The sequence below is a fragment of the Typopeltis vanoorti genome, chromosome 20 (assembly GCF_054136105.1).
Source record: "Typopeltis vanoorti isolate ZY-2024b chromosome 20, IOZ_Tvanoo_1.0, whole genome shotgun sequence".
Classification (NCBI taxonomy): Eukaryota; Metazoa; Arthropoda; class Arachnida; order Uropygi; family Thelyphonidae; genus Typopeltis; species Typopeltis vanoorti.
Window position 1 is genome coordinate 101,017,237 of NC_143568.1, and position 26,722 is coordinate 101,043,958.

Below are 26,722 nucleotides of genomic sequence, written 5' to 3' on the forward strand. Positions count from 1 at the left end.
AAGCTATTCAATACTCTACAGTTATATGGTGTGAATGGGGCATTATATCAAGCAATACTTAGTCTTTATTTGAGTTGTAAGTCAGCAGTTAGAATTGAAGGAAGTAGAGGAAGATGGTTTAATGTTAAATCTGGTGTGAGACAGGGATGTGCATTATCCCCTCTGTTATTCATTATCTATATGGATCACATTATGAAAGAAAGTGGTTTTAAACATGATATCAAAATTGGAGATGTTAATGTTAGCTCTTTGCTTTATGCGGGTGATGTTATACTTCTAAATTAATCTGCTACAAGTCTGCAAGATTCTCTGACTAAATTGAATAGCTGTTGTAATAGATATGCTATGAAGGTCAGCAATAAAAAGACAAAGACAATGAAAATAGGCAGAATCATTGAAAATGTCAACTGTGTTGTGAATGGAGTACCTGTGGAACATGTAAAATATTTCAGCTACTTAGGCACGATTTTTCGTGAGGATGGTAAATTAAATATAGAAATAGATAACAGAATCAGCAAAGCTGGTATGGTGGGAAGTCAATTGAATAAATTCATATGGAATAAGAGAGAAATTAGTAGGAAGAACACTGAAGAACAAGACAGTGTTCAAACCAGTTTTATTTTTTTGATCTGAGAGCTGGGTCAGAAGTAAAACACTTGACCAAAGACTAGAGACCGCAGATAGAGAGTCCTGAGAAAGATTATAGGCATGAACAAATCGCATCAATGGCAATATCATATTAAAAACGCGGATATTAGGAAAGAACTTGACATTGTCTGCATCCAGGAATGCGTTAGCAGAGCTAATCTCAGATCTCAGGTGGTATGGTCACCTAAACAGAATGGGCGAGGAAAGATTAGCAAAACAAGTGTTCTCTGCCAGGTTGGCAGCAAAACGACCCAGAGGAAGACCAAGATATAGGTGTATTGATACGGTACAAAGTGCCTTAGATGATAGAAATATAAGATCTGATAATGTTGGAGTCTTGACAAGTAACAGACTGATTTGGAGGAAAATTGTAGATAGGAAGTTAGTAATGATGTAATTTTTTTCATGTAGTACTATCATATCCTGTACACCCCTTGATGGTACATGGCAGGAATTTGATGATGATGATGATGATGACAAAAAAGGCAAAAACTGGTGAGTTCTTTCTGAGCAATAAATACAAAATGTTATATTCAGGCAAAGAAATAAAGGAAAGGAAGGAGTAGCTATAGTATTAAACACTAAATACGAGGCTAATCTTCTTGAATGGCAGGCAGACAGTCTCAAGTAGAGTGATGTGGACATATATGAGAATGGGGAAAACTGGACAATGAGACTTATTTGTGCCTATGGTCCCACATAAAGTTCTACTAAGGTAGATGTGGAGGAATTTTTTGAGGCTTTAGAGAAAGCAGCTGACACAATGAAAAAAGGAAAAATTGGTCCTTGTTGGAGATCTGAATAGTAGAGTAGGAAATGATTGTCAGGCATACAAAAATATTTTAGGAAAATTTGGAGAAAAGAGCAAAGCTAATAATAATGGCAAATACCTGTTGTATTTCTGCTCAGGACATGGACTGGTTATTACTTACACTATGTTCCAACATAAAAATGGTCACAAATTCACATGGAGAGAAGAGGCAAGGAATAAGAAAAGTCTCATTGACTATGTTATTGTTGATAGTGATGTTTTCTCCCTGGTGCAGGACTCCAGAGTGTACAGAGGATTTGAAATTAGAAGTGATCACTATTTAGTCTTGACCAGGATAAAATTAAATTTCATATTAAAAAGAATAGCACATTAGAAAGTTTTAAAGCGAATAAAAGTTGAGCAGCTCTCAGATGTGAACTGTGGACTAAAATACACAAAGATTATTGAAGAAAAAATGAAAGAATTTGAGAACAGGAACCTTGGAGATTTAGTGGCAAGCCTTGAAGAAAACCCTGATTGATTCATCCAGAGAGGTATGTGGTGAGGTTTTCTGCAAGGATAGAAAAATCAGAACTCCATGGTAGACACAGGAAGTTAAAGAGGCAGTGAAAGGAAAAGAAGAAACCATGTCAAAAGTTCCTGACAAATAAGTCAGCTTAGAAAAGTCTCATTGACTATGTTATTGTTGATAGTGATGTTTTCTCCCTGGTGCAGGACTCCAGAGTGTACAGAGGATTTGAAATTAGAAGTGATCACTATTTAGTCTTGACCAGGATAAAATTAAATTTCATATTAAAAAGAATAGCACATTAGAAAGTTTTAAAGCGAATAAAAGTTGAGCAGCTCTCAGATGTGAACTGTGGACTAAAATACACAAAGATTATTGAAGAAAAAATGAAAGAATTTGAGAACAGGAACATTGGAGATTTAGTGGCAAGCCTTGAAGAAAACCCTGATTGATTCATCCAGAGAGGTATGTGGTGAGGTTTTCTGCAAGGATAGAAAAATCAGAACTCCATGGTAGACACAGGAAGTTAAAGAGGCAGTGAAAGGAAAAGAAGAAACCATGTCAAAAGTTCCTGACAAATAAGTCAGCTTGTGCTCTTAGAGAATACTGAGACAAATGTAAGAAAACCAAACACTGTGTAAAACTAGCTAAACAAAAGTCATGGGAGGACTTTGGTAAGAACATAGAAAATAAATATCAAAAAGATATCAAGATATTCTGGAGGTCATTGAAGAAGCCCAGAAATGGAGGAAAGAGTGCTGTAAAAGGAATTAGAGATGACAAAGGTGACATAAAAACTGGAAAAAAAAGATATCCTTGAAGTTTGTAGTAATTACTTCGAAAAATTGCTAAATAAAACAATCAGTGACAGCACAGTGGTAATAAAAGGCATGCAATCAGGAATACATATCCATACCTGAAGTAGAAAACGTCATCTAAACCTGAAATATGGAAAGGTAGCTGGAGTAGATGATATTTGACCAAAAATACTCAAGTATGGAGGTATAAAAGACTTACAGTGGCTGCACTGCATAGTTCAGAAGGCCTGACAGAAGTACGAATTCCAGATGATTGGAGTAGAGCTCTCATTGTACCCATATATAAAAAGGGAAATAAAACTAAATGTCAGAATTACAGAAGTATTTCTCTACTGAGTGTTCTTGGTAAGATATATGCAAATATACTTGAGAAACAGTTGAGAAGGATTGTGCAAGAGAAGCATGGTGAAGAACAAGTTGGATTCAGGACAAGTTACAGACTGTCAGGATCAGATTTTCATTTTACAACATAGTTGAGAAATCATGGGAATATAACAAATATCTCTATTTAATTATTAGATATATGAAGAGCCAAAGGCTTCAATTCGGCGACATATGACTTGTTTAAGTTAAGAGATATTACATCCCATATCGTTTCTTAGCCGAATAAGAAACTCAAAGAGTTTCATGCCGAATATAGTAGAAACTATATATATAAAGTTCGGTGATTCCAAGTGTAAGCAAATATCAAGAAATATCAAGAATAGTGATCGGCCTTGCTCCACCTTTGACATGAGTTGCCCCAGCTTGCACTACCTTAAGGGTCAGTTGCTGCAGTATCCAGGTATTTGCTCACGCTTCGAATTGCCGAACTTTATATATATAGTTTCTACTATATTCGGCATGAAACTCTTTGAGTTTCTTATTCGGCTAAGAAACGATATGGGATGTAATATCCCTTAATTAAACAAGTCATATGTCGCCGAATTGAAGCCTTTTGCTCTTCATATATCTAATAATTTATTAGGACACCTCTCAGCAATACTCATAGAAGGGTTGTAAGTTCTGTTCGCTACAAACTTGATATTAACTAGGTCTACCTACCCACTGATGAGACCTCAATAAAGGTTGAAACCGGTCTGGGTAGTGACCTTCTCTCATAATGTAGAGCAGTAATACAGCTCCTAGGAGCTAAATTCACATTATGGGTAAATATCAAGAATAGTGATCGGACCTTGCTCCAACTTTGACATGAGTTGCCCCAGCTTTCACTACCTTAAGGGTCAGTTGCTGCAGTATCCAGGTATTTGCTTACGCTTGGTATCGTCGAACTTTATATATACAGTTTCTACTATACTATATATATATAGTTTCTACTATACTATATTCGGCTAAGAAACGATATGGGATGTAATATCCCTTAACTTAAACAAATCTGTATTTAAGTTTTGTAGATGTGGAAAAGGCATATGACAAGCTGCCAAGAGAGAAGCTATTCAATACGCTACAGTTATATGGTGTCAATGGGGCATTATATCAAGCAGTACTTAGTCTTTATTCGAGTTGTAAGTCAACAGTTAGAATTGAAGGAAGTACAGGATGGTGGTTTAATGTTAAATCTGGTGTCAGACAAGGATGTACATTATCCCCTCGGTTATTCATTATCTATATGGATCACATTATGAAGGAAAGTGGTATTATACCTGATATCAAAATTGGAGATGTTAATCTCAGTTCTTTGCTTTATGCAGATGATGTTATACTTCTAAATGAATGAGTGAACCGAATTTACGATAGTATGTTATTATTACACGGAATCTGCATACTCATTGTGGGAGGGTCATTCAACTTATAAGAAATCTATCATACTGAATCTTAAAATCCTTGACACTCCCTGCATTAACACCATATTCTGGTTAAGCATTCCAAACCTTGTAATAGGTTTGGTATGAAAATCAGCAACAACAAGACAAAGACAACGAAAATAGGCAGAAACATTGAAAATATCAACTGCATCATGAATGGAGAAACTATAGAACAAGTAAAACATTTCAGCTACTTAGGCAATAGTTTTAGTGAAGATGGTAAATTAAATATGGAACTAGACAACAGAATCAACAAAGCTAGTATGGTAGGAAGTCAACTAATAAATTTATATGGAATAAGAGAGAAATTAGCCAAAACACTAAATTAGCTGTATATAAGACAGTATTCAAGCCAATTTTGACTTGTGGATATGAGAGCTGGGTCAGAAGTAAAACACTTGACCAAAGACTATAGACTGCAGATATGAGAGTCCTGAGAAAGATAAGTGGCATGAACAGATGGTATCAATGCAATATCATACTAAATATTAAAAATGAAGATATATTAGGAAAGAGTGGACATTGTCAGCATCCAGGAATGCATTAGAAGAGGTGGTATGGTCACTTAAACAGAATGGGAGAAGAAAGATTAGCAAAACAAGTGTTCTCTGGCAGGTTGGCAGGAAAAAGGCCCAGAGGAAGACCAAGATATAGGTGGATTGATACGGTAAAAAGTGCTTTAGAAGATAGAAATATAAGATCTGATAATGTTGGAGTTTTGACAGGTAAGAGACTGATTTGAGGGAAAATTGTAGATAGGAAGTTAGTATTGATGTAATTTTTCATGTAGTACTGTCATATCCTGTACACCTCTTGAGGGTATATATGAGGAATTTGATGATGATGAGGTTTGAACAGATTTAAGTATAAAAAAAGTCACTGAACATGTACTCATTGATTTGCTTAATGTTAGCTGATTATGATATCATCATAGTTGAATATTATTATGCTTTGAAACTGAGTTTAAATGAATTGGCAATTCATTCACAGGTAATGAAGAAATGTGAACTGTCATTCATGACACAAAAAGTGAAAGGGATAAGTAAGTTTCTGGGCAGTAGCTAATGCTATTATTTGTCATGTCATGGATGAGTATTCCCCAACATTAGGTAATGCATGTGGGGAATCACAAAATTTAATGCAGGCATTGTGCAGAAAAATTAGTTGGGGAATATAAGTTGGATTTTGAAAATATTTCTGTGACTACAGTGTTTAATAGAAGAGGGTGGCCATTTAACTCAATTCATATCTACAAGAGATGGAGGATTGCTTCCCAAAACTTATGAAAGCCTATCACCTGTTTGTAAAATTGAGTTGTTACATTGAGAAAATTTGTAGTGAATTTCATGATCATGAATTATGGGTTTGTCAGCCTTTCATGTAGATTCATTGCTGATTTTCATATTTGTGGAATTCTATTTTTCAGCATGTATATTCTTCTGTGTACTAGTGTGGTGATAATATTATCTTTAAGCATTTACCTGTGTTCCATAATAATTCAAAACCATATAATTCAAAAACAACTTCTTTTATTCCACAGCAATGAATATTTGTTAAGATCCAATGCATTGTGCCTTTTACAGCTTGCAACTTTATTATGGATTAGCATTTCCACCCTCCCACACCTGACATAAGATCACAACAAAACTGAGAAAATAGCTAAAGTTCTTCATAAATGTAATCTTCATGCCATTTTTGAACCACACACCCAGCTAGCAAACTTCATCCTCTGAAAGATGAGTCTCACCCTATTTTGCATTATGGAGTATATAAGGTTCCTCGCACCTGCATCTTAGCCTACTTTGGACAGACAGTGTGTCTGTTAAGTAATGAGATTGATTTTTTTACAGGATAGCCTTTGAATAAAAGTAACAAACATGTTTATAGTTTTGACTACTAAAGTGTGTTGTGATTGTAGATACAACTTTCGAGTAGTATGACGCAGCAGTTTTCGTGTAGCAACCATTGAACTAAGATTGTGTGAGTAAAGCATGTCAGAAGTTTTGTCATGGAGCAAAGAGCTGTGAAATTTGGAAAAGCTGCTATTGAAGTGTACCAAGACCTAAAAAAGTTTATGGTGACGACTGTCTAAGCCCTTGCACAGGTGGTCTGCTGGTTTTCAATCATTTAAAAAGGGAATGGAGTCACTGGAGGGTGAACTCTGCTGTGGATAAACACATGAAAATGTGGTGAAAGATAGGGAAATTGTTGCCCATGACAGGCAAATAATCACTAGGCTACTCACAGTACAGCTTTGTTCCGGTAAGGAAACAGCCAGATTAATCTCAGAAAGAGATTTGCACAAGAGGCAGCATTTGTTTGAGGTTTGTGCCACACGCTTTGATATTGTGCGCTGCAGTTTCTGGCTTCAAAGTCAATCTGTGTGATCAAACATCCCCCTGTAAAATATTGCGAGAAATAAATTTTTTTTAGAGAATTTTCGCTAAATATTTTTCAATATTTTTTGTCTGAAATTATAAGAAAAAAATGTACTTAGTTAGCTGTAATAATATAAAATTGTAAAAGTATAAATTGCTGTTAAAATGCACCTACACTTTAGACTTAATGTTAAGAGCTTAATAAGAATTAAGCCCGATTAACGCCGAATGCCACAAAAATCGTAAGGTCAAGCAGCCAGCGATGACGTCAATTGTTTGCTTCTGGCTAATCCTGGAATACTAAGTACGAAGGACTGAAAATGGAATAAAAGGCAATACAGCACGTTGTTCAGGGCTTTTTGGTCCTTGGCTCTTCATCTACTGTTCTACGGGATTCCTTCTTGAAACCCAGGAGGTTCGTTTTCCTGCCACCATTGCCCGATGTTCATGCTGCCAGCTCGCTCTAGGCTGCGGATAGCTATGGCAGAACTCCAGTGCATACGACGAAAGAAAGCTATCGAGGATTGACCTGATGGAAGTATCTATGTGTGTTATGGATTAAATCGGACTTTCCTCTTGAGATTGTTAGCAAGTAAGCCATTATTTTGTTTGTAGTATGTAATACGATTGTAACTCGAAATCGTAACGGATTGAGAGCGGTTACTTGTTAATTGGCGGTTATACTGAATTTTGAATAAGGGAAGAAGTTGTATTGTTAAGTATGTCTGATTCATAAGTTGCTTGTGATAATGTCTGAATTAGTATTATTTAGGTTTTGAATGTGTTGGAAGAAAGTTAAATGTAATCCTTCCTGGAATACTTATGCATATTTGTAAGCCAAGTTGTGTCATAGAAGACACTTTTATATCAAGGCAAAATGGATTTTTCTGATAGTGAAAGCACTATAGTTTCTGTTGCTCAGATAGTAGCAAGTAAATTTGTGTGTTAAAGTGCTTTTGATTAAGTTAATCTTTAATTAACTTTTATGTGCTCTGTATCACATCTTTTAGTTTGATAATAAATATGTTTTTGTTTTGTAACTACCTGGTTCTCATTCATTAGCCAATACACTATCCCGAAAATATTAATGAGTCTGCGGGAATAGAATATAGTAACGAGCCACGACTTGCATATAAAGAATTTGTATAGAAGTTAAATTAATTTTGTCATCTTTTCGCCCTGACTTTCAAACATAAAAAGGTCAATTAAGTGGCGCAGTCGTTAAGATAAATAAATTTCTTAATTGACATTGTGCGATTGCTCAGGGACTGTTAGGTAGATAGACTTACAACATGAGGTCTAACTAACAGCAGAAAAACGGTGGGCAAGAAATAATGTTAGGTAAGGAAGTAGATAGACAGATAAAAGAATAGATAAAAGGAAAAGTAAAACGAAGTAAATATTTTGCAAAGGAGCAACCGACAAGGATTTAATAAAAAATAATATAATAGAAAGATATAAAAAATTTACACCCCCTTTCACCAGATTTGGCTCCTGTAGACTTTTTTTTCTCTTCCCAAAGATGAAGTGTGCCTTGAAATGGGAACACTTCAGCAACATTGAGAACATCCAATGTGGTATGATCCAGAGACTGAAAGAGGTTCCCGTTCAGGACTTCTGCTGTGCCTTCAAACACCTGTGCAACAGATGTAAACGTCGTGTGGAGTTGGAGGGAAATTATTTTGAATCTGTGTAATTGACGATTCCAGCTATAGTTCTTTGTTTTGATATAATAATTGTTGTCTCATTACTTAATAGGCACTATGTATAAACATCCACCTTAAAGAACATGACTGCATTTGCAATTATCTGTATGGCAAGTCAGGATTGGTAAACAATGCTTGAGATATTCATTCACACAAGATTAAATAGAATCCCTCACCTCCTCCACCTCGTCTAAGATATTCCTATCAGTTGTATACTCTACATCTCATCTTTGCTTCCCAGATTTTTAAACCTTACACTTTGCAACACTGAACTGGTAATCACACTCACTTTCTCATTCAGCCAGTGCATTCAAGTCCTCTTGCAATGCTCCATGCTGCCACTCTGTCCCCAACTTTGCATCATCTGCAAACAACTGCATATCACCATTCCACCCTCTCCCAATATCATTAACATACACATCACTAGTGACTTATTTTCTGGGATATCACACTTCCATAGACAATTTGCTGATACCTATCAGACAGACAGTCTCCAATCTAGCGCAATAATCTGTTCAATTCCAATTCAGTTATCAGCTTATCATTTGGAAATCTATCAAAGGCCTTTGCAAAATATAAATATATCACTGTGTATGTATCACTCTTATCCAATTAATTTGTCACCTTGTTATAACATTTTTCACATTTTTGATTATCCAGAACTCTAGAGACCATGTTTGTTCTCTTAGAGTTCCTTGCATAATTTCCTTCTCAATATTATCACCATCTCATCGTGGTATATGACCAAAATATTGAAGTTTCTCTTGTTGACTATGTCACTTAATCTCGTTTTGATGTTTAATTGATTGAGAATACTGACATTGGTTCTTTTATCCATCCATGAGATATTCAGCATCCTTCTCCAGCATCACACTTCAAAACTGTCAAGTGTCACTTTGTCTCTCTTACCAAGTGTCCATGATTCTGCACCATAGAGAATGATTGTGAAAATAAGGGCATTCGCTAGTTTATATTTGGTAGTGTTAGAAATATTTCTATCTTTCCATATCTTTTTTTAGTTGTCATGGCATTCCTTCTCATAATTCTTCTTATTATTTCAGTAACTGCCTTTATTATCTATCAGACCCCCAAGATATATGAACTGTTCTACTTTTTCTAAGTTGATGCTATGAGTAGATGTTTCTTCTTTTCCTATCATCATATACTTGGTCTTGTTTCTATTAATTTTAAGTCTTAAAATTAATTCAACTTTTAAGTTTTTTATTTTAATTAACTTTTTTTCAAATTTTAATTAACTTTTAAGTTAAAATTAACTTAAAAGTCTTAAAATATAAATAGTATAATAATAATGAAGTAATATAATATTACGGACTCCTATTTGACATAATATTAAAATCTTGCCCCTGGAGTGTGGCTTGTATCTCACATTTCAAATAATTACCTTTAATAGTCAAACTGGTGATATTTCATTTATCATTTCTAAGCTTCACCATAGCAGGAATAAAGCCATGAAAGTTTGATGCGTTTAAAATTATTGAATATTGAGGAGTAAGGCATGAAGTTGCAGTTCAGATCATAGCTACATATAGAAGGAATTTGACAACATATAGGTATGTGAAGCAGTGATTATAATAACTTTACTCCAGCAGAATTTACTATTTTTCTAAGCAAAATTTTTCAGCCAAGTTACACTGTGTTTATGTACAAAAGGGGAACTGAACATTTTACTTAATGGCGTGAACGTGTTGAACTTACTCTAAAGATGCCTAATGATGTGCTATGTGAAAATTAGTAGTTTGAGCTATTAAGCTGAATACCATTAAAATCATTTCATTATCTCAGAAGTCCTTTGATTAAGTAAATAGGCTTAAATGATTTTATGTTGTATATTCACAGACTGGCGTGGAACCTCATGCATTAAGCTCTTCCCAGCGAGCTGCTTTACAAGTAAGTAAAATTTTTACACAAAAATTGCTAAATGTCATTTTAATTCATCTATAATAAGTCTCTTGAGCCTATAAATTACAGGTTTTTAACATTATCCTTTAGTAAGATATACTATTCCATTTGCTTCAGGTATCAAAAATTGCAAATCTTTAGAAAGAAATGTAATTGAAAGGATCTGAAAAGGAATGTACTGTTATTAATCATGAAACAAAATACAGTTAATTCCCATTATAGAGAACTCATAGAGACCATGGAAAAGTTAGTTTGCTATGGTGAATTTTCCAAATTATCTTTAGAATAGCACTGGGCTTGGTGTGAACTTTTTTGGTAATTTGTTATAGCGAGTTTCTTGTTATGTAGTAAGAGTTGACTCTAACCAGTTGTAATTTTAAAAAATTACTCTTGTAAATTTCAGGGCATAACTATATATAACAAAGAAATTATAATAGACTAATCATAAAATGGTGTGTTTTTTAGTAGCTTTCTTGTATAGTAACACCACTCATTCTTACAACATTTATACTGCTTTATACATTTATACACATGATTTTGTTCAAATTTTTCCATTTAAATAGTCTAGTTGAAACAAAAATTCAAACATCTCCCAATTTTGAGATCTTAAATACCATATTTTAATTATAGTATATAGGGATACTCAATTATGAATTCAGAGAAGGATTTAAGTTAACCTGTTTTATATGTTGATTTCTGCAAACTGACCCCTGAACATATACATCTCACATAATGGGTTTATTGCCGACTGCCTCATGAAGGTCGGTCCAGATGTCAGAATGCTTTGATGCATGATTGATAATAAGAGGACTGACTGAAAGAGTTATTGAAAAGTATTTTCCCTCCAGAATAAATATCCTTAAAAGTATCGGCATAGAGTTGGATAACCACAATTTTTCCTTATCCCCAATTTCACCCAAGCTTTCACCAGGTTAGATGAGCTCTCTTGCATTAATGGCATCATGGTAGCAGCATTAGGGTTGATTGTATTCAGCTTTGAATTTCCAAGGGCCAAGCTAAAAACCTTTTGTCATCTTTTCATTTGATATTCAGTGAAAATTGTATTCAAAATTTAGTTCATAGTGCAAGTAAATGATTACTTTGTATTGTATTGTATTGCTGCCAAACATACATATAGTTCATATTGTGCACCTGCTTGAGACCCATTACTCATGAAATTTTGTTAACTATATAAGATCACTATAAGGTCAAAGCTAGATAATTGGAATGAGATGAGATCTTCACGTAGTTTTTAAAGAATCTGGAGAACCAACTGAGCTTCTGATATTTTGTCCAATCCTCACCTTCTCATGGTATACCCCACTGGTAGGTATCTACCTGGATACTGAACAAATGAGGATGGGCTGCAATTTAGCTGGCCAAATTGTATTCTTATTGACTTAAGCCAAATAGAATAATGGTGCACCATAAAATTTCATGTCAGCTGGGGCATCACCCAGTTAAACAAAGCTCCAGCTCTCTTCAGCAGGGAACTAGAGCAAACTGTGTAAAGTAAGCTACTGGAGCAAATCCAACTCAACATTTGCAGAATCCAAGGTTGGCATCATCAACATGAAACATATCAATGGAAAAGAAATGGAACTGGTAGAAGAATTAGAGAAGCACCATATCAATATAATTGATGTTACTGAAAGACAACAAAAAATGGTGAGTCTACTAAATAACAACCATATGATATTATATTCTGATAGTAAACTTCGGGGAAAGTAGATGGAGGATAATCTTGAATGGAAGAAATATTAAGTAATAATATGGGCAAACATTAAAATGGGGAACAAATAAGCCTCATTAGATAATGAAATTTATTTGTGCCTGTAGTCCCACAGAAGGTTATACTAAGCATGAAATAGAGGAATTTTTCAAGTTCCTTAGAGAAGGCAGCCTGACATTAAGAAAAAAGAGTTTTCCATTGCTGAAGATCTAAGCAGCAGAGTAGGAAATGAGCAAATAAAAATGTTATCTGATGGATTTCTAGTTCACACATAGATTAGTTAATCTAATAATATTCTCCAGCATAAAGAGATAAGTACAAATTTCAAAATCACCAGTTGATTTTTTTGAGCCAAATAGAATTGAACATCATATCGAAAAGATAAATGTGTAAAAAAAGTTTTAAAAAGAAATTGTCGAGCAGCTTTTAGAGATGAACTATAGACTTTAATATAACTAATATTATTTAATAATAAAAAATTAGAGTGGAAACAAGAATCAAACCTTTGTAGACTCACTGGCAGACTGAAGAAAACATTGATTCACCCAGCAAGGATAGAAAAATTGGAACCCATGGTAGACTCAGGAAGTTAAAGAAGCAGTCATGGAAAAGAAAGCATATTGAAAGTTTCTAGCAAGGAAGGGAGCATGTACTCTGAGAGAATACAAAGAAAATATAACAAAGCAAAACAGTGCATAAAAGTGGTTAAATAAAATGGGGAGACTGGTAAGAATATAGAAGATAAATATCAGAAAGATACCAAAATGTTCTGGAAGCTATTGAAAAAAAAAACCTAGAAAGGGAGGATAGAGTACTGTAAAAGGAAATCAGATGATAAAGACAACAAGAAAACTAAAGGTAAAATATTGTAGATGTCTGGAGTGTAATGACATTGAAATAAACTAGATGAAACAAAAAGCGATAAGAACATGATAGAAAATATTCAAGACAAGTGCAGTCAGTAGTATATATCAGTAATACTCGAGATAGGAAAAGCCATCAAAAGTGTGAGATGTGGAAAGGCAGCTGGAGTAGATGATGTTTGGCCAGAAATACTCAAATGTGGAGGCATAAAAATTTTATAGTGGTTGCACAGTATAATTCTGATGACCTAGTCAAAGGATCAAATTCTAGATGACTGGAGTAGAGCTGATAGTACCAGTCTGTAAAAAGTGAAGTAAAACTGAATGTGGGAATGGAAGAGGACTCTGCTGAGTGTTTATGTAAGATTTAAACAAGCACACTTGAGAAAAAGCGAAGAAAATTTGTAGAAGACAAAGTTGTGAAAGATTAAGTTGTGTTTAAGACAAATATAAGTTGTCATGATCAGATTTTCACTTTAATAGGTAGTTGAGAAATAATGGAATTATAAGAGTGATCTATATTTAAGTACATATAGATCTAGAGAAGGCATATGATAAGGTCCCGAGAGAAAAGCTATTCAAAATGCTATAGTTATGTGGTTTAAATTCATTATATTGAACAGTACATAGCCTATATTTAAATTATAAGTCAAGTAGTTAGAATTGAAAGAGATACATAGTTAGGTGTAAAATCAGGTGCAGGATAAAAAGTGCACACTGTTATTCAATGTCTATGGATCACATTGGGCCTGATATATTCAACTCAGCTCCTTTACTTTATGCAGTTGACATCATTTTTTTAAATAAATTCGGTACACATCTGCAGGATTTCTTAACTAAATCAAATAACTGCTGTAACAGATTTGGTGTGAAAATTAGGAATAAAAAAGAGATAGACTAAAAATAAGCAGGAACATTGAAAACACATTAGCTGCAAATGGGAAACTATATAATGTTTCAGCCATTTAGGTACAGTTTTTAGTATAGATGGTAAATTAAATTTGGAAATAGACAACAGAATTAGCAAAGCTAGTATAGTAGGGTCACCTATAAAATCTGAATAAATATGAATGAATAAATTTATATGGAATAAGAGAAAAATGTTTGTTTTTGTAAACATTATTGTTTATTATAAAAGAAAGAAAATGTTTATTTAATTACCAATTTCGTACATCTTGTCATGTACATCTTGAGATTAAATATTAAATGTAAATAGAAAACAAAAAAAAGAAGAAGGTATTAACAGAGATTTATAAATTAATATATGAACATAAACAACCTGATGTTGATTATAATATTGAGATGTTACACATGTGGCTTGTACAATGTGATATACTGTATAACTCAGTTTGTAGCCTAATTCATTAATGTAATAAAGTAGGTCTTTGATATATGCTGACCAAAGCTCATTTAAGATGAGATCCTCGTTTTTATTACATTGAGTTGGACACTGTATCATTTCACTAGCGTTTTTAAATCTGTAAACAAAGTTGTTGAATTTTATGTATGACATGTAAGTTACCAAAATACTTCTTATTTTTCTTTGGTAATGTGAACTGTGCTGATTTATGTTCGTATTCTTCTCCATATCTGATGTGTTCTTTGAGGCAGATTTCTCCAGATCAACCAAACCTAAGAGATACCACATATACAGAAAATTCTGTACATCACCCCTGATCATTTAAGAGAGGAATGAGGTTGTTTTGGTGATCTTAACATCATGAGTGCTTTTTTTGTAGTGGTGTGAAGATAGTATTAAGATATATTGCTTGAAGTTTAGCTATTTTATCTGTAACATTGTTTTTATGCAGAGTAAAAAAGAAATAATACCTTAGTAGTCGTCCTGATGCTGTATATTCACTTGTGATCACAAAATCCAATTGTGATCATCTTAAGATTATATCCATTTTTAGGACTGTATCTTTAAGGTATGTTATTTCTTTTTTTCTTTTCTTCTCACTGGATATTATGAAGGCCCTGTCTTTACATTATTTTCTACTGAGATGAAAGCATCTAGGAAAGTAAGTGACCTGTCTTTTCAACTTCTAATGTGAATTGGATTTTGTTTGTTTAAGCTGTTGAGGAATTCTGTAAAATTCTTGAGGGTCTCTTGTGATCCTGGTCAAATAATTAAAACATCATTGATGTACCTGAGCCATAATCTGGGTCTAGCATAATAGCATGACATATCAAGGGCTGTTGTTCAAATGACTCCATGAACATATTTGTCAAATGCAGTGAAATGGACATGCCCATGGCCAGGCCTTCTGACTGTTCATAATAGAGGCTTGAAACCAAACCTGAATAAATATTTTCTAGGCAATGTTTGAACAGTTTTAAGTGTAATCTAGTGCAAAAATTTCTAAGATTAGCATGATGTCTTGGTAAACAGGCTTGTGACATCCAAACTTCCCATAATGTTTGTCGGATCCAGCTTAATGTCTTTTACTTTGTTTATGAAGTCTTTGGAGTTTTTTTTGTATATAATGTCATCAATGGCAGATTCATATTAAAAACAAAGATATTAGGAAGAACTTTACATTGTTAGCATTCAGGAATGTGTGGGGAGAGCTCATGTAAATGGAAGAGTGCAGTCAGAAGTACTTTGGAAGATCAAAATATAAGATCTGACAGTAATGAAGTTCTGGTAGATAACATTAATTTGGAGTAAAAATGTCAATAGGAAGTTAGTAATAATGTAAATATTTCATGTAGTAATTGTTGAAATTGATTGGTAACCTTCTATGTTTACCTAGGACAAAGATCATTGTAGAGGGAGACTATAAAGAAGAAACTATATGTAGAATTCAACTTGGTAGATAGCCTTTGGAAATTACCATGAAGCACTCAAAGGAAACATCCTAATCTGCCTTAAAAAATATATATATTCGATAGTTGTATACCTCCAGTCATGACATATGGAAGTGAAATGTGGACTTTTGGCTTAAAAGAAGAAAAAAAAATTTTTTTTTTTTTTTTTTTTTTTTTTTTTTGAGTTGAGTTGAGGATTACCCAGAGGAAAATGGAGAGAGATCATTACTCAGTATTACCATTCTAGATAGAAAGCATAATACTTGGTCAGATCTCAAAGTGAGAGGCATTATAACAGATATTGAAAGATCCAAATTGCAATGGACAGGTCATATTATTAGAAGTAGCACTCGAAAATGGACAAAGTTGATATCTGAATTGTATCCTAGAGATGAAAAGAGAGCTACCGACTAAAGAGACAGTGGGGGATGAAATTAAAGAGATGGCTGAACTCAGTAGCATAGTAAAGCTCAGGATAGGACTGAATGGAGGACTTTGGGGAGAGACTTTCATCCAACATTGGACAGAAAATGACTGAATATGATGATGGGATAACACATATGTATTATGCCTCTGCTTTAGGACCCTCCCCCACTTTTATGACGAATAACTTTTCTCTAAGACTATGTACATTATCAGGCCATAAAAATGAGACAATCAGGATGCGTGTACTTCAAAGATGCATAGTTGTCATTTGACAGACCAGAGTGTCAACGAAGAACAAAACATTTTAGATAGTATGTATGATAAATAATAACTGAATCAGCACAGTTTATTTTTTGTATCCAATTACTAAGTCCCAATATCCATCCCATAACATCACAAAATATTATATACATATGCATATTTGTGTCCAGATCACTTCCCAGGTGCATAGGAAATTAGTCTATAACCTGCAGGCGTCAGTGAGGCAAACTGTTGTATTTTGCCTTGCTCTTCATTTCTTGTCCATATGTAATGTGCTCTAAAGTTATTTAAAGATTTAGAGTGCAGTATATGTATTTGCACTCTCAAAATTGTCTAGAAAGAGAAAAAGTGAATTTGAGAATAAAAAAATCCTTAAAGAAGCAGAACACAATAACATCAGAAGAGAAACGTGAAATTTTAAGCCTATATGAATCCAGAGTTCTATCACTTGCCTTCAAGTATCAGTTGTCTCATTCTGTAATAAGTGCCATCATAAAGAGTAAACAAAGTTTATTTTATGTTACACTTCAAAACTATATTTCCAGGAATGTAACCCCAGTTCATGACATAAAACTCATAGGAAATTAGGATTAGATTTACAATGACTTGCTTAATGATGGTTTCTAGGAACCAATTAGGTCAGAAAAGCAAGGGTATACTGTATGTGTAAACAAACTCAGCTCACTATAACTAACCTAAAAAATTCACAAGTCAAAAAAAAAGACAAATAGTGTTAATGCTGTTTCAAAGAAAATTCGCTATAGTAAACTGTCCACTCCAGCAAACTATTTTCATAAATTTGCCTAGAGAATTGACTATATTTGGAAACACATATAAGCTGTTATTATGTAAATTTATATTTATTTGTATATATATATATATATATATTAAATATATATTTGTATATATATTTGTTTAATAGATATGTGTATCACTATTCAATAAAAGAGAAACACGTTCATTTTATAACTACTGTAGTTTTGATGCATTAAAAATTCAGCAGTGTTGATTCTGCAGATATCTCCCAAAATTCATTTAATAATAATAATAAAATAAGTTGTGTTGGCATTAATTTAAGCAGCTCATAGTATCATACCATAGTTGAATTTATTGATTTTATTTTATTGAACGTTTATATGACTTATTAAAATTTTTCTTTTCTTTTTTTCCCCTCCTCTATAGCATGCTCATGCCAATTCAGTAGGATATTTTATCATTCAGGATTCATCCTTTGGAAACCTTATACTTCCAGTTTTGCCAAGATTCGATAAATAACTTTGGCATATATGTATGCACATTTTTCTTCTCAGAAGGTCTCCAGAGAATTATCATGGAATATTAATGATCACATTTGTATAAATCATTGTAAATCACATTTCCTAAAAAAATAAATATATTTTTCTTTAGCATTAGATTTATGGTGATCATTGGATGCATATACTCATGTATAATTTCAGTAGTAGATGATTAGGTCTACTATTAGGAAGTAGAAGATTTTCATTACCCAGGTGGGACATCATTCTGCTTATTGGAGACTTGAAGAGGCTGAAAAAAAATTTTTCATGCTTTGTCTGTGGAGTAAGATTCCCAAATTATTTAATACTACTAATGGTCTAAAAGTTACTACCCTTTGTGACCAGGATTGATGTATGCTAATGCTAATGACATTTTTTATGTGACTTCTACCCACAAAAAGTTGTAAACCTATACATAGTACACGAGTACTGTGGGTTGAGCTAAAGATTTTCTGCTTTTATTAACCGTATGTTTGTTTTTTTAATATTTATTTTTTTACATGATACATACTCTAGAAACCAAGTATGAAACTTATTTTCAAACCACTACAGGCCTCCAAGAACTGGGGCAGTAGGCTCACACCATTGGATTAAATTCATCTCCCACATGAAGACAGACATGCACAAACATCCATCCATGCCCATGACAGGATATTCAAACCCAAGGCTTGGAGAGCAGATATGCTAACTACTCAAACATATATTCAGAACAAATGTGTTTAAAATTTTATTTTTTTATATTGGTGTCCTCATATCATTGCCATAATCAGTTATGTTGTGCTTCACAGTTCTCTGTGTGTGCTCATCCTCAAGACCTTTATTTCCTCCATCTCCTTCAAATGCAAAGCTTTTTTTTAAAAAAAAATTAAAAAAAAACTTCGAAACCACACATTTCATAGCACTGAACTTCACCCTGCTCATCCACCAACATAGTCTATTCAATTATAGCAAACAAAATAATGACAGAAAACTTTCAAGAGAGATGCAATCAGGAGTACATATCAGCACTTTGGGTCAAAAAAAAAAAAAAAGCTATCAAAAACCCAAAATATGGAGTAGATGTTTGATCAGAAGTGCTTGAATATGGAGGCATAAAAGTCTTATCATCAACATATCAATTCAGGTCAAATTTGGGATGATTAAAGTATAGTTTTTATAGTACCAATCTATACAAAGGATAGCAAATAATGTGAGATTAGAAGATTTTCCTGATGAGTGTTCCAGATAAGATTTATCTAAGCACACTGAAGAAGAGGAAGAGAAAAATTGTGCAAGAGAAACTTGCAAAGAACAAGCCAGGTTCTGACCAAAAACAAAGATTGTCAGGAATCAAATTTTGATTTTTACAGTCAAGAAATAGTTGGAAGCCAGCAGTCAGAAATAATAGTGTGATGCAAAATTGAGTATAAGAGAAGTGTACATACTATCTCCAATGCTATTCTTCATCTATATGTATAACATTGTGAAAGAAAGTGGTATTGAAATATTCAGATTGATATCAAGTTAGATCTTTACTTTATGAAGATGATGTTATAATCCAGTACAAGTCTTTAGGACTCTTTAGCTAAATTGAATGACTGCTATATAACAAACTACTATAAAAAAAATCAGCAATAAAGACAAAAACTATCAACTAGCAAATAAAATAAAAAGTCCTGATTATATTTCAGGTGCAAACTTTGTTTGCTTACACTTAGATGAAGGATTAAACCGAGTATATCATTTCTTGGTATCTTTAATTTATAGTATAACCAAGTGGAAAAACTTCCAACAACTATCAACTAGCAGGAATATGGAACACATAAAATATAGAACAAGTAAGATATTTTAGCTTTCTTCAGGCACAACTTTTAATCATGGTAGTAAGTGATGTATGGAAATCAACAAAAATATATAAAAAAGAATAAGCAGAGCTGGTATAGTAGTGAACAAATTTATGTGCAATAAGAGAGAAATTAGCCAAAACATTAAATTGATATACAAGTCTTCAAACACTTTAATTTATAGAATTATGGGTTGAAAATTAAGCAGCCTGATCAATGATTAGACTATAAATATCAGAGTTCTGAGAAAAATTAGCAGAGTGAACAGATGTTAATGGCACAATCATGTTAAAAATTGGAGATATTAAAAATGATAGTGTTAGCATTCAAGAATGTATGAGCAAAGCTAATCTATGACAGTATGGTTACTTAAACAGAATGAGAGTGAAAAGTTAATGAAACAAGTCTTTCATGAAGGTCAGCATTAAAAAGACAAAGACAATGAAAATAGGCAGAAACATAAAAATGTTTCAACATAAAAATGTGCACAAATTCACATAGAAGAGGCAAGGAATAAGAAAACTCTCATTGACTATCTTATAGTTGATAGTGATGTTTTCTCTCTGGTACAGGACACTAGAGTGTACAGAGGATTTGAAATTGGAAGTGATCAGCATTTAGTCTTAAGCAGGATAAAATTGAATTTCATATTGAAAAGAAGAATATGTAAGAAAGTTTTAAAATGAATAAAAGTTGAGCAGCTCTCAGATGTGAACTGTAGACTAAAATATACAAAGATTATTGCAGAAAAAAATGAAAGAGTTTGAGAACAGGAATCAAACCTTGGAGATTCAGCAGCAAGCTCTGAAGAAAACATTGATTGATTCTGCCAGAGAGGCATGTGGTAAGGTTGTCTCCAAGGATAAAAAAAATCAGAACTCCCTGGTGGACACAGGAAGTTAAAGAGGCAGTGAAGGAAAATAAAGTATATCAAAAGTTCCTGGCAAATAATTCAGCTTGTGCTCTTAGAGAATACAGAGACAAATGTAAGAAAGCTAAACACCTAGCTAAACAAAAGTCATGGGAAGACTTTGGTGAAAACATAGAAAATAAATATCAAAAAGATGGCAAGATATTCTGGAGGTTGTCGAAGAAGCTCAGAAATGGAGGAAAGAGTGCTGTAAAAGGAATTAGAGATGATAAAGGTGAAAACTGGAAAAAAATATATCCTTGAAGTATGGAGTAATTACTTCGAAAAATTGCTAAATGAAACTAGCAGTGATGACAGCACAGTGATAAAAAACCACGCATGCGATCAGGAATACATATCCATGCTTGAAGTAGAAAAAGCCATCGAAAGTCTGAAATGTGGAAAGGCAGCTGGAGTAGATGATATTAGACCAGAAATGCTGAAGTATGGAGGTATAAAAGTTTTACAGTGGCTACACTGCATAATTCAGAGGGCCTGGACAGAAGGACGAATTCCAGATGATTAGAGTAGAGCTCTCATAGTACCCATATATAAAAAGGGAAATAAAACTGATTGTGAGAATTACAGAAGTATTTCTCTACTGAGTGTTCCTGGTAAGATTTATGCCAGTATACTTGAGAAACAGTTGAGAAGGATTGTGGAAGAAAAGCTTGGTGAGGAACAAGCTGGATTCAGGTCAAATAGAGGCTGTCAGGATCAGATATTCACTTTACAACAAATAGTTGAAAAGTCATGGGAATATAACAAAGATCTGTATTTAAGTTTTGTAGATCTGGAAAAGGCATATGACAAGGTGCCAAAAGAGAAGCTGTTCAAAACACTACAGTTGTATGGTGTCAGTGGATCATTATATCAAGCAATACTTAGTCTTTATTTGAGTGTAAGTCAGCAGTTAGAATTGAAGGAAGTAAAGGGGGATGGCTTAATGTTAAATCTGGTGTCAGACAAGGATGTACATGACCACCTCTGTTATTCATTATCTATATGGATTACATTATGAAGGAAAGTGGTATTAAACCTGATATTAAAATTGGAGATGTTAATGTCAGTTCCTTGCTTTATGCGTCTGATGTTATACTTCTAAATAAATCCACTACAAGTCTGCAAGATTCCCTGACTAAATTGAATAACTGTTGTGATAGATATGGTATGAATGTCAGCAATAACAAGACAAAGATAACGAAAATAGGCAGAAGCATTGAAAATATCACCTGCATTGTGAATGGAGAACCTATAGAACAAGTAAAACATTTCAGCTACTTAGGCACGATGTTTAGTGAAGATGGTATAAATATGGAAATAGACAACAGAATCAACAAAGCTGGTATGGTAGGAAGTCAACTGAAGAAATTTATATGGAATAAGAGAGAAATTAGTCGGAACACTAAATTAGCTGTATACAAGACAGTGTTCAGACCAGTTTTAACTTATGGATCTGAGAGCTGGGTCAGAAGTAAAACACTTGATCAAAGACTAGAGTCCACAGATATGAGAGTCCTGAGAAAGATTACGGGCATGAACAGATGGTATCAATGGCAATATCATATTAAAAACAAGGATATTATGAAATAACTTGACATCATCAGCATCCAGGAATGCGTTAGCAGAGCTAATCTCAGGTGGTATGATCACTTAAACAGAATGGGCGAGGAAAGATTAGCCAAACAAGTGTTCTCTGCCAAGTTGGCAGGAAAAAGGCCCAAAGGAAGACCAAGATATAGGTGGATTGATACAGTAAAAAGTGCCTCAGAAGACAGATATATAAATATAAGATCTGACAGTGTTGTAGCTTTGACAGGTTACAGATTGATTTGGCAGAAAATTGTAGGTAGGAAGTTAGTAATGATGTAAATTTTTCATGTAGTACTATCATATTCTGTACACCCCTTGAGGGTAAATGTCAGGAATTTGATGATAATGATGAAGGTTGAATTGATCCCATCGTTTTTGAAAAACAGAAGAAATATCACCAGCACAAAGGAGATATATGTAGATGTGCTAGAGATGTTTTGGAATGAACTGGCTCCACTTTATCTCTTGCTTTTGGATGAATTCTGGTACCAGTAGGATGAAGCTCCACTTCACACATCAGTTATGGTTCTGAAAACACTTCAGGAAGTGTGTAATACAGTCTCAAGACTGAATTTGAGTGGTCTTCCCCATAGTACTAATTTAAAATTTTCTAATTTATCCCATGGAGTTATTGAAAGGACCATGTGTTTGCTACGACAACTATATTGTGGCAACTAAAAATGATCTGAGATTAGATCAATTCCAAAGGTCCTGTGCAAGATTGTTATGCAAAAATTTATCACGATGTTCAATAAACACAAAGAACTAAATGAATATATGTAGATGTGCTAGAGATGTTTTGGTAGAACTGGCTCCACTTTATCTCTTGTTTTTGGATAAATTCTGGTTCCAGCAGGATGAAGCTCCACCTCACGCATCAGTTATGATTCTCAAAATACTTCAGGAGGTGGTAATGCAGTCTGAAGATTGAATTTGAGTGGCCTTCCCCACAGTACTAATTTAAAACTTTCTAATTTATCCCATGGAGTTATTTAAAGGACCATGTGTTTGCTACCACAACTACAAATATTGTGCAACTAAAAATGATGATCAGAGATTAAATCAATTTCAAGGGCTCTGTGCAAGATTGTTATGTAAAACTTTACCATGAGGTTCAATAAACACATAGAACTAAATGAGGATCATCTTGAACATGTGCTGTAGCTCCAGAAGAAAATTATTGAATAGTATAATTTTTAAAAGTTGTAGAAAACTTTATATTATACCCAGTTATCGTTGAATTTGAATTTAAAAAAAAAGTCTGACATTTGAATTATTTTATTTATATTAGTGGGGATCACCCTATATTATAATTTGCACTTCAATTTATCTTAAATAAAGATTATAGATCTAACAAGTTGTACTCTATTTTTGATTAAATTCTTGAGAGTTTTTCAAAATGTCCAGGAAAATTTAACTCATATTATGGCTAGAGCAGTTTTTCCCAAACTTTCAGTACCTGCATATCTCTTTAAAAATTTTATTAACATCAGTGTAATCCCCTCTCGTGAAGGTAATTTGGAAAAAGTTACAAAAATATTTCATTTTAACATGAATAATCAGAAAGGCATTTATATTATAATATTTACATTATAATAAATTAATGGGCTCACACTTGTTACTTTCATTACGAATATTTGATCCTAATGCATCAACATGTTCTTTCTCACAGTTACTATAATCATTTTCATTTCCGTCATTAACGGAAATTTTTTAACTAGTGATCCATGTTACTGGTTAAATTTTTATATTTATCCTCACATATAACTTGTACATCCTTGACAACTTGTGGCACAAACATGATTAAACATATATTGACACAGGAATGGGTAGTGAAAAAATTGCTGGGGACTGTTACAATTTGAGATACAAATGATTCAGAAATTTAGCATAGAATTCCAACCGCATGGTTTGAACCATGCAACTGGAACATGATCATGGAGCCAACCAAATGTGTTCCTAATGGAGGTCAGTCAATACATGCCAAGAGACATTTGTTTAAAACTATTTAGATTTTTAGTTCTTGAAACATTAACTATAAAATAGATCTGCATTTATCTGTGATAATATGGTGGGAAAAATATAAGAGAAAAAAAAAAGTAATCAACATTTTAAAAAGGTGCTTCCTACCCCTGAAGACCTTTTGCATGTCCCAGAGGACATGCACAAGGTATCACACTTTGGGAAACTGTCTAGAGAACTTTGGTAGATAGGTAATTTCAAGACTGAATTTGAGTGGCCTCAAATTTAGTCTTACACTTTTTTTACTATTCCTTTTCCTGTTTTTGAATAGGAATAAGAATATCAGTTATGTTTTTTTTTTTTAAAGAACAGAAGATGAGGGACAAATTATAAAAATAATACTTAATTCATCATGATCATTAGTCATTTTCTGCCCACTGCTGAACAAAGGCCAGCAGTGGAAAGTCCTCCATTCTGGACTATCTTGAGCTTTTGTGTTCCACTGAATTTTAGTCATCCCTCTAATCTAATGCTACCAATATCTCTTTGGTTTTTTAATAAATCTCTATCTCTGGAATACCATTCAGATATCAGCTCTGTCCATTTTTGAGAATTGCTTCTTGCAATATTACCTGCCCTTGCTATTTGGATCTTTTAATGACTGTTACAAGATCCCTCACCTTGGTCTGAGTTCTGATTCAAGTATTGCACTTTCTGTCATGAATGGAAATTCCAAACTGTGATCTTTCCATTTTCTCATGGGTAGTCCTCAATTTGTGAACTTTTTAGTCAGTGTCCATGTTTCACTTCCATGTCATGACAATAAGTACACAACTGTTGAATATTTGTCTTTTAGAGCAGATTGGGATGTCTTCTCTGAGTGCTTCGCAGTGTTTTCAAAAGGGCTACCCAGCCAAGTTGAATTATTTGTATACCTTCTTCCTCACATCCTCCCTCTAATATGTCTTTTGTCCCAAGTAAACAATGGAAATTACTGTATTGATTTCAGGTTTCCATATATACTGCCTGTTTGGTTACATATTTATTATACATTATTTTGTTTTGTCTTTGTTTATTTACTTTCTTTCTTTTTACTTATTGCATTTGACCCATTAATCATTTGTACTATTAAATTTTTTAAACGAACAATGTCATCAGCAAATTGTAGGTGATTTAGCTCTGTCCCATTTATTAATTCCTCTATTTTTCTATTCTGGGTTTTTAAAAATTTACAGCAGCACCAGGGCTGCTGTAAATGCCCGGTTAAACAAGGCCCCTGTTGTTTTCACCAGGGAACCAGGGCAAACAGCGAAAAGTCAGCTACTGGAACAAATCAGAAAACAAACCCTAACTCAACATCATCAGAGTTAAAGATCGGTACTATCAACGTAGGAAGCCTGAATGGCAAAGAAATGGAGCTAGCTGAGGAATTAGATAAGTACCAGATTGACATAATAGGGGTGACTGAAACAAAAAAGACCAAAACTGGTGAAATCATTCTGAGCAATAAATACAAAATGTTATATTCAGGCAATGACAATCGAGCAAAAGAAGGAGTGGCCATAGTATTCAATACAAAATACGAGGCTAATCTTCTTGAATAGCAGTCAGTCTCAAGTAGAGTGATGTGGGCAAATATGAGAATGGGGAACTGGATAATGAGACTTATTTGTGCCTATGGTCCCACAGAAGGTTCTACTAAGGTAGAAGTGGAGGGATTTTTTGAGGCTTTACAAAAAAGCAACTGACACAATGAAAAATGAAAAGTTGGTCCTTGTTGGGGATCTAAATAGCAGAGTAGGAAATGATTGTGAGACATACAAAAATATTTTGGGAAAATTTGGAGAAAAGAGCAAAGCTAATAATAATGGCAAATATCTGTTGGATTTCTGCTCAGGACATGGACTGATTATTACTAACACCATGTTCCAACATAAAAATGTGCACAAATTTACATGGAGAGAAAGGGCTAGGAATAAGAAAAGTCTCATTGACTATGTTATTGTTGATAGTGATGTTTTCTCCCTGGTGCAGGACACCAGAGTGTACAGAGGATTTGAAATTGGAAGTGATCACTATTTAGTCTTGAGCAGGATAAAATTGAATTTCATATTGAAAAGAATAACATGTAAGAAAGTTTTAAAGCGAATAAAAGTTGAGCAGCTCTCAGAGGTGAACTGTAGACTAAAATACAGAAAGATTATTGAAGAAAAAATGAAAGAGTTTGAGAACAGGAATCAAATCTTGGAGATTCAGTGGCAAACTCTGAAGAAAACATTGATTGATTCTGCCAGAGAGGCATGTGGTGAGGTTGTCTGCAAGGATAAAAAAAATCAGAACTCCCTGGTGGACACAGGAAGTTAAAGAGGCAGTGAAGGAAAAAAAGAAAGCATATCAAAAGTTCCTGGCAAATAAGTCAGCTTTTACTCTTACAGAATACAGAGACAAATGTAAGAAAGCTAAACAGTGTGTAAAACTAGCTAAACAAAAG

At 33.7% G+C, this 26,722-nt stretch overlaps 1 protein-coding gene across 1 annotated transcript in view; it reads left to right on the forward strand.

The window, feature by feature from the left end:
• Positions 1-18,060, forward strand: part of LOC150095717 (SOSS complex subunit C homolog) — a 58,818-nt gene extending 40,758 nt beyond the window's left edge. The window contains exons 4-5 of the mRNA XM_090410607.1: positions 10,493-10,543; positions 17,831-18,060. Coding sequence (XP_090266733.1) covers positions 10,493-10,543; positions 17,831-17,923 — 144 coding nt within the window. The 3' untranslated portion in view covers positions 17,924-18,060. The remainder of the gene's footprint in view (positions 1-10,492; positions 10,544-17,830) is intronic.
• Positions 18,061-26,722: the final 8,662 nt, after the last annotated feature.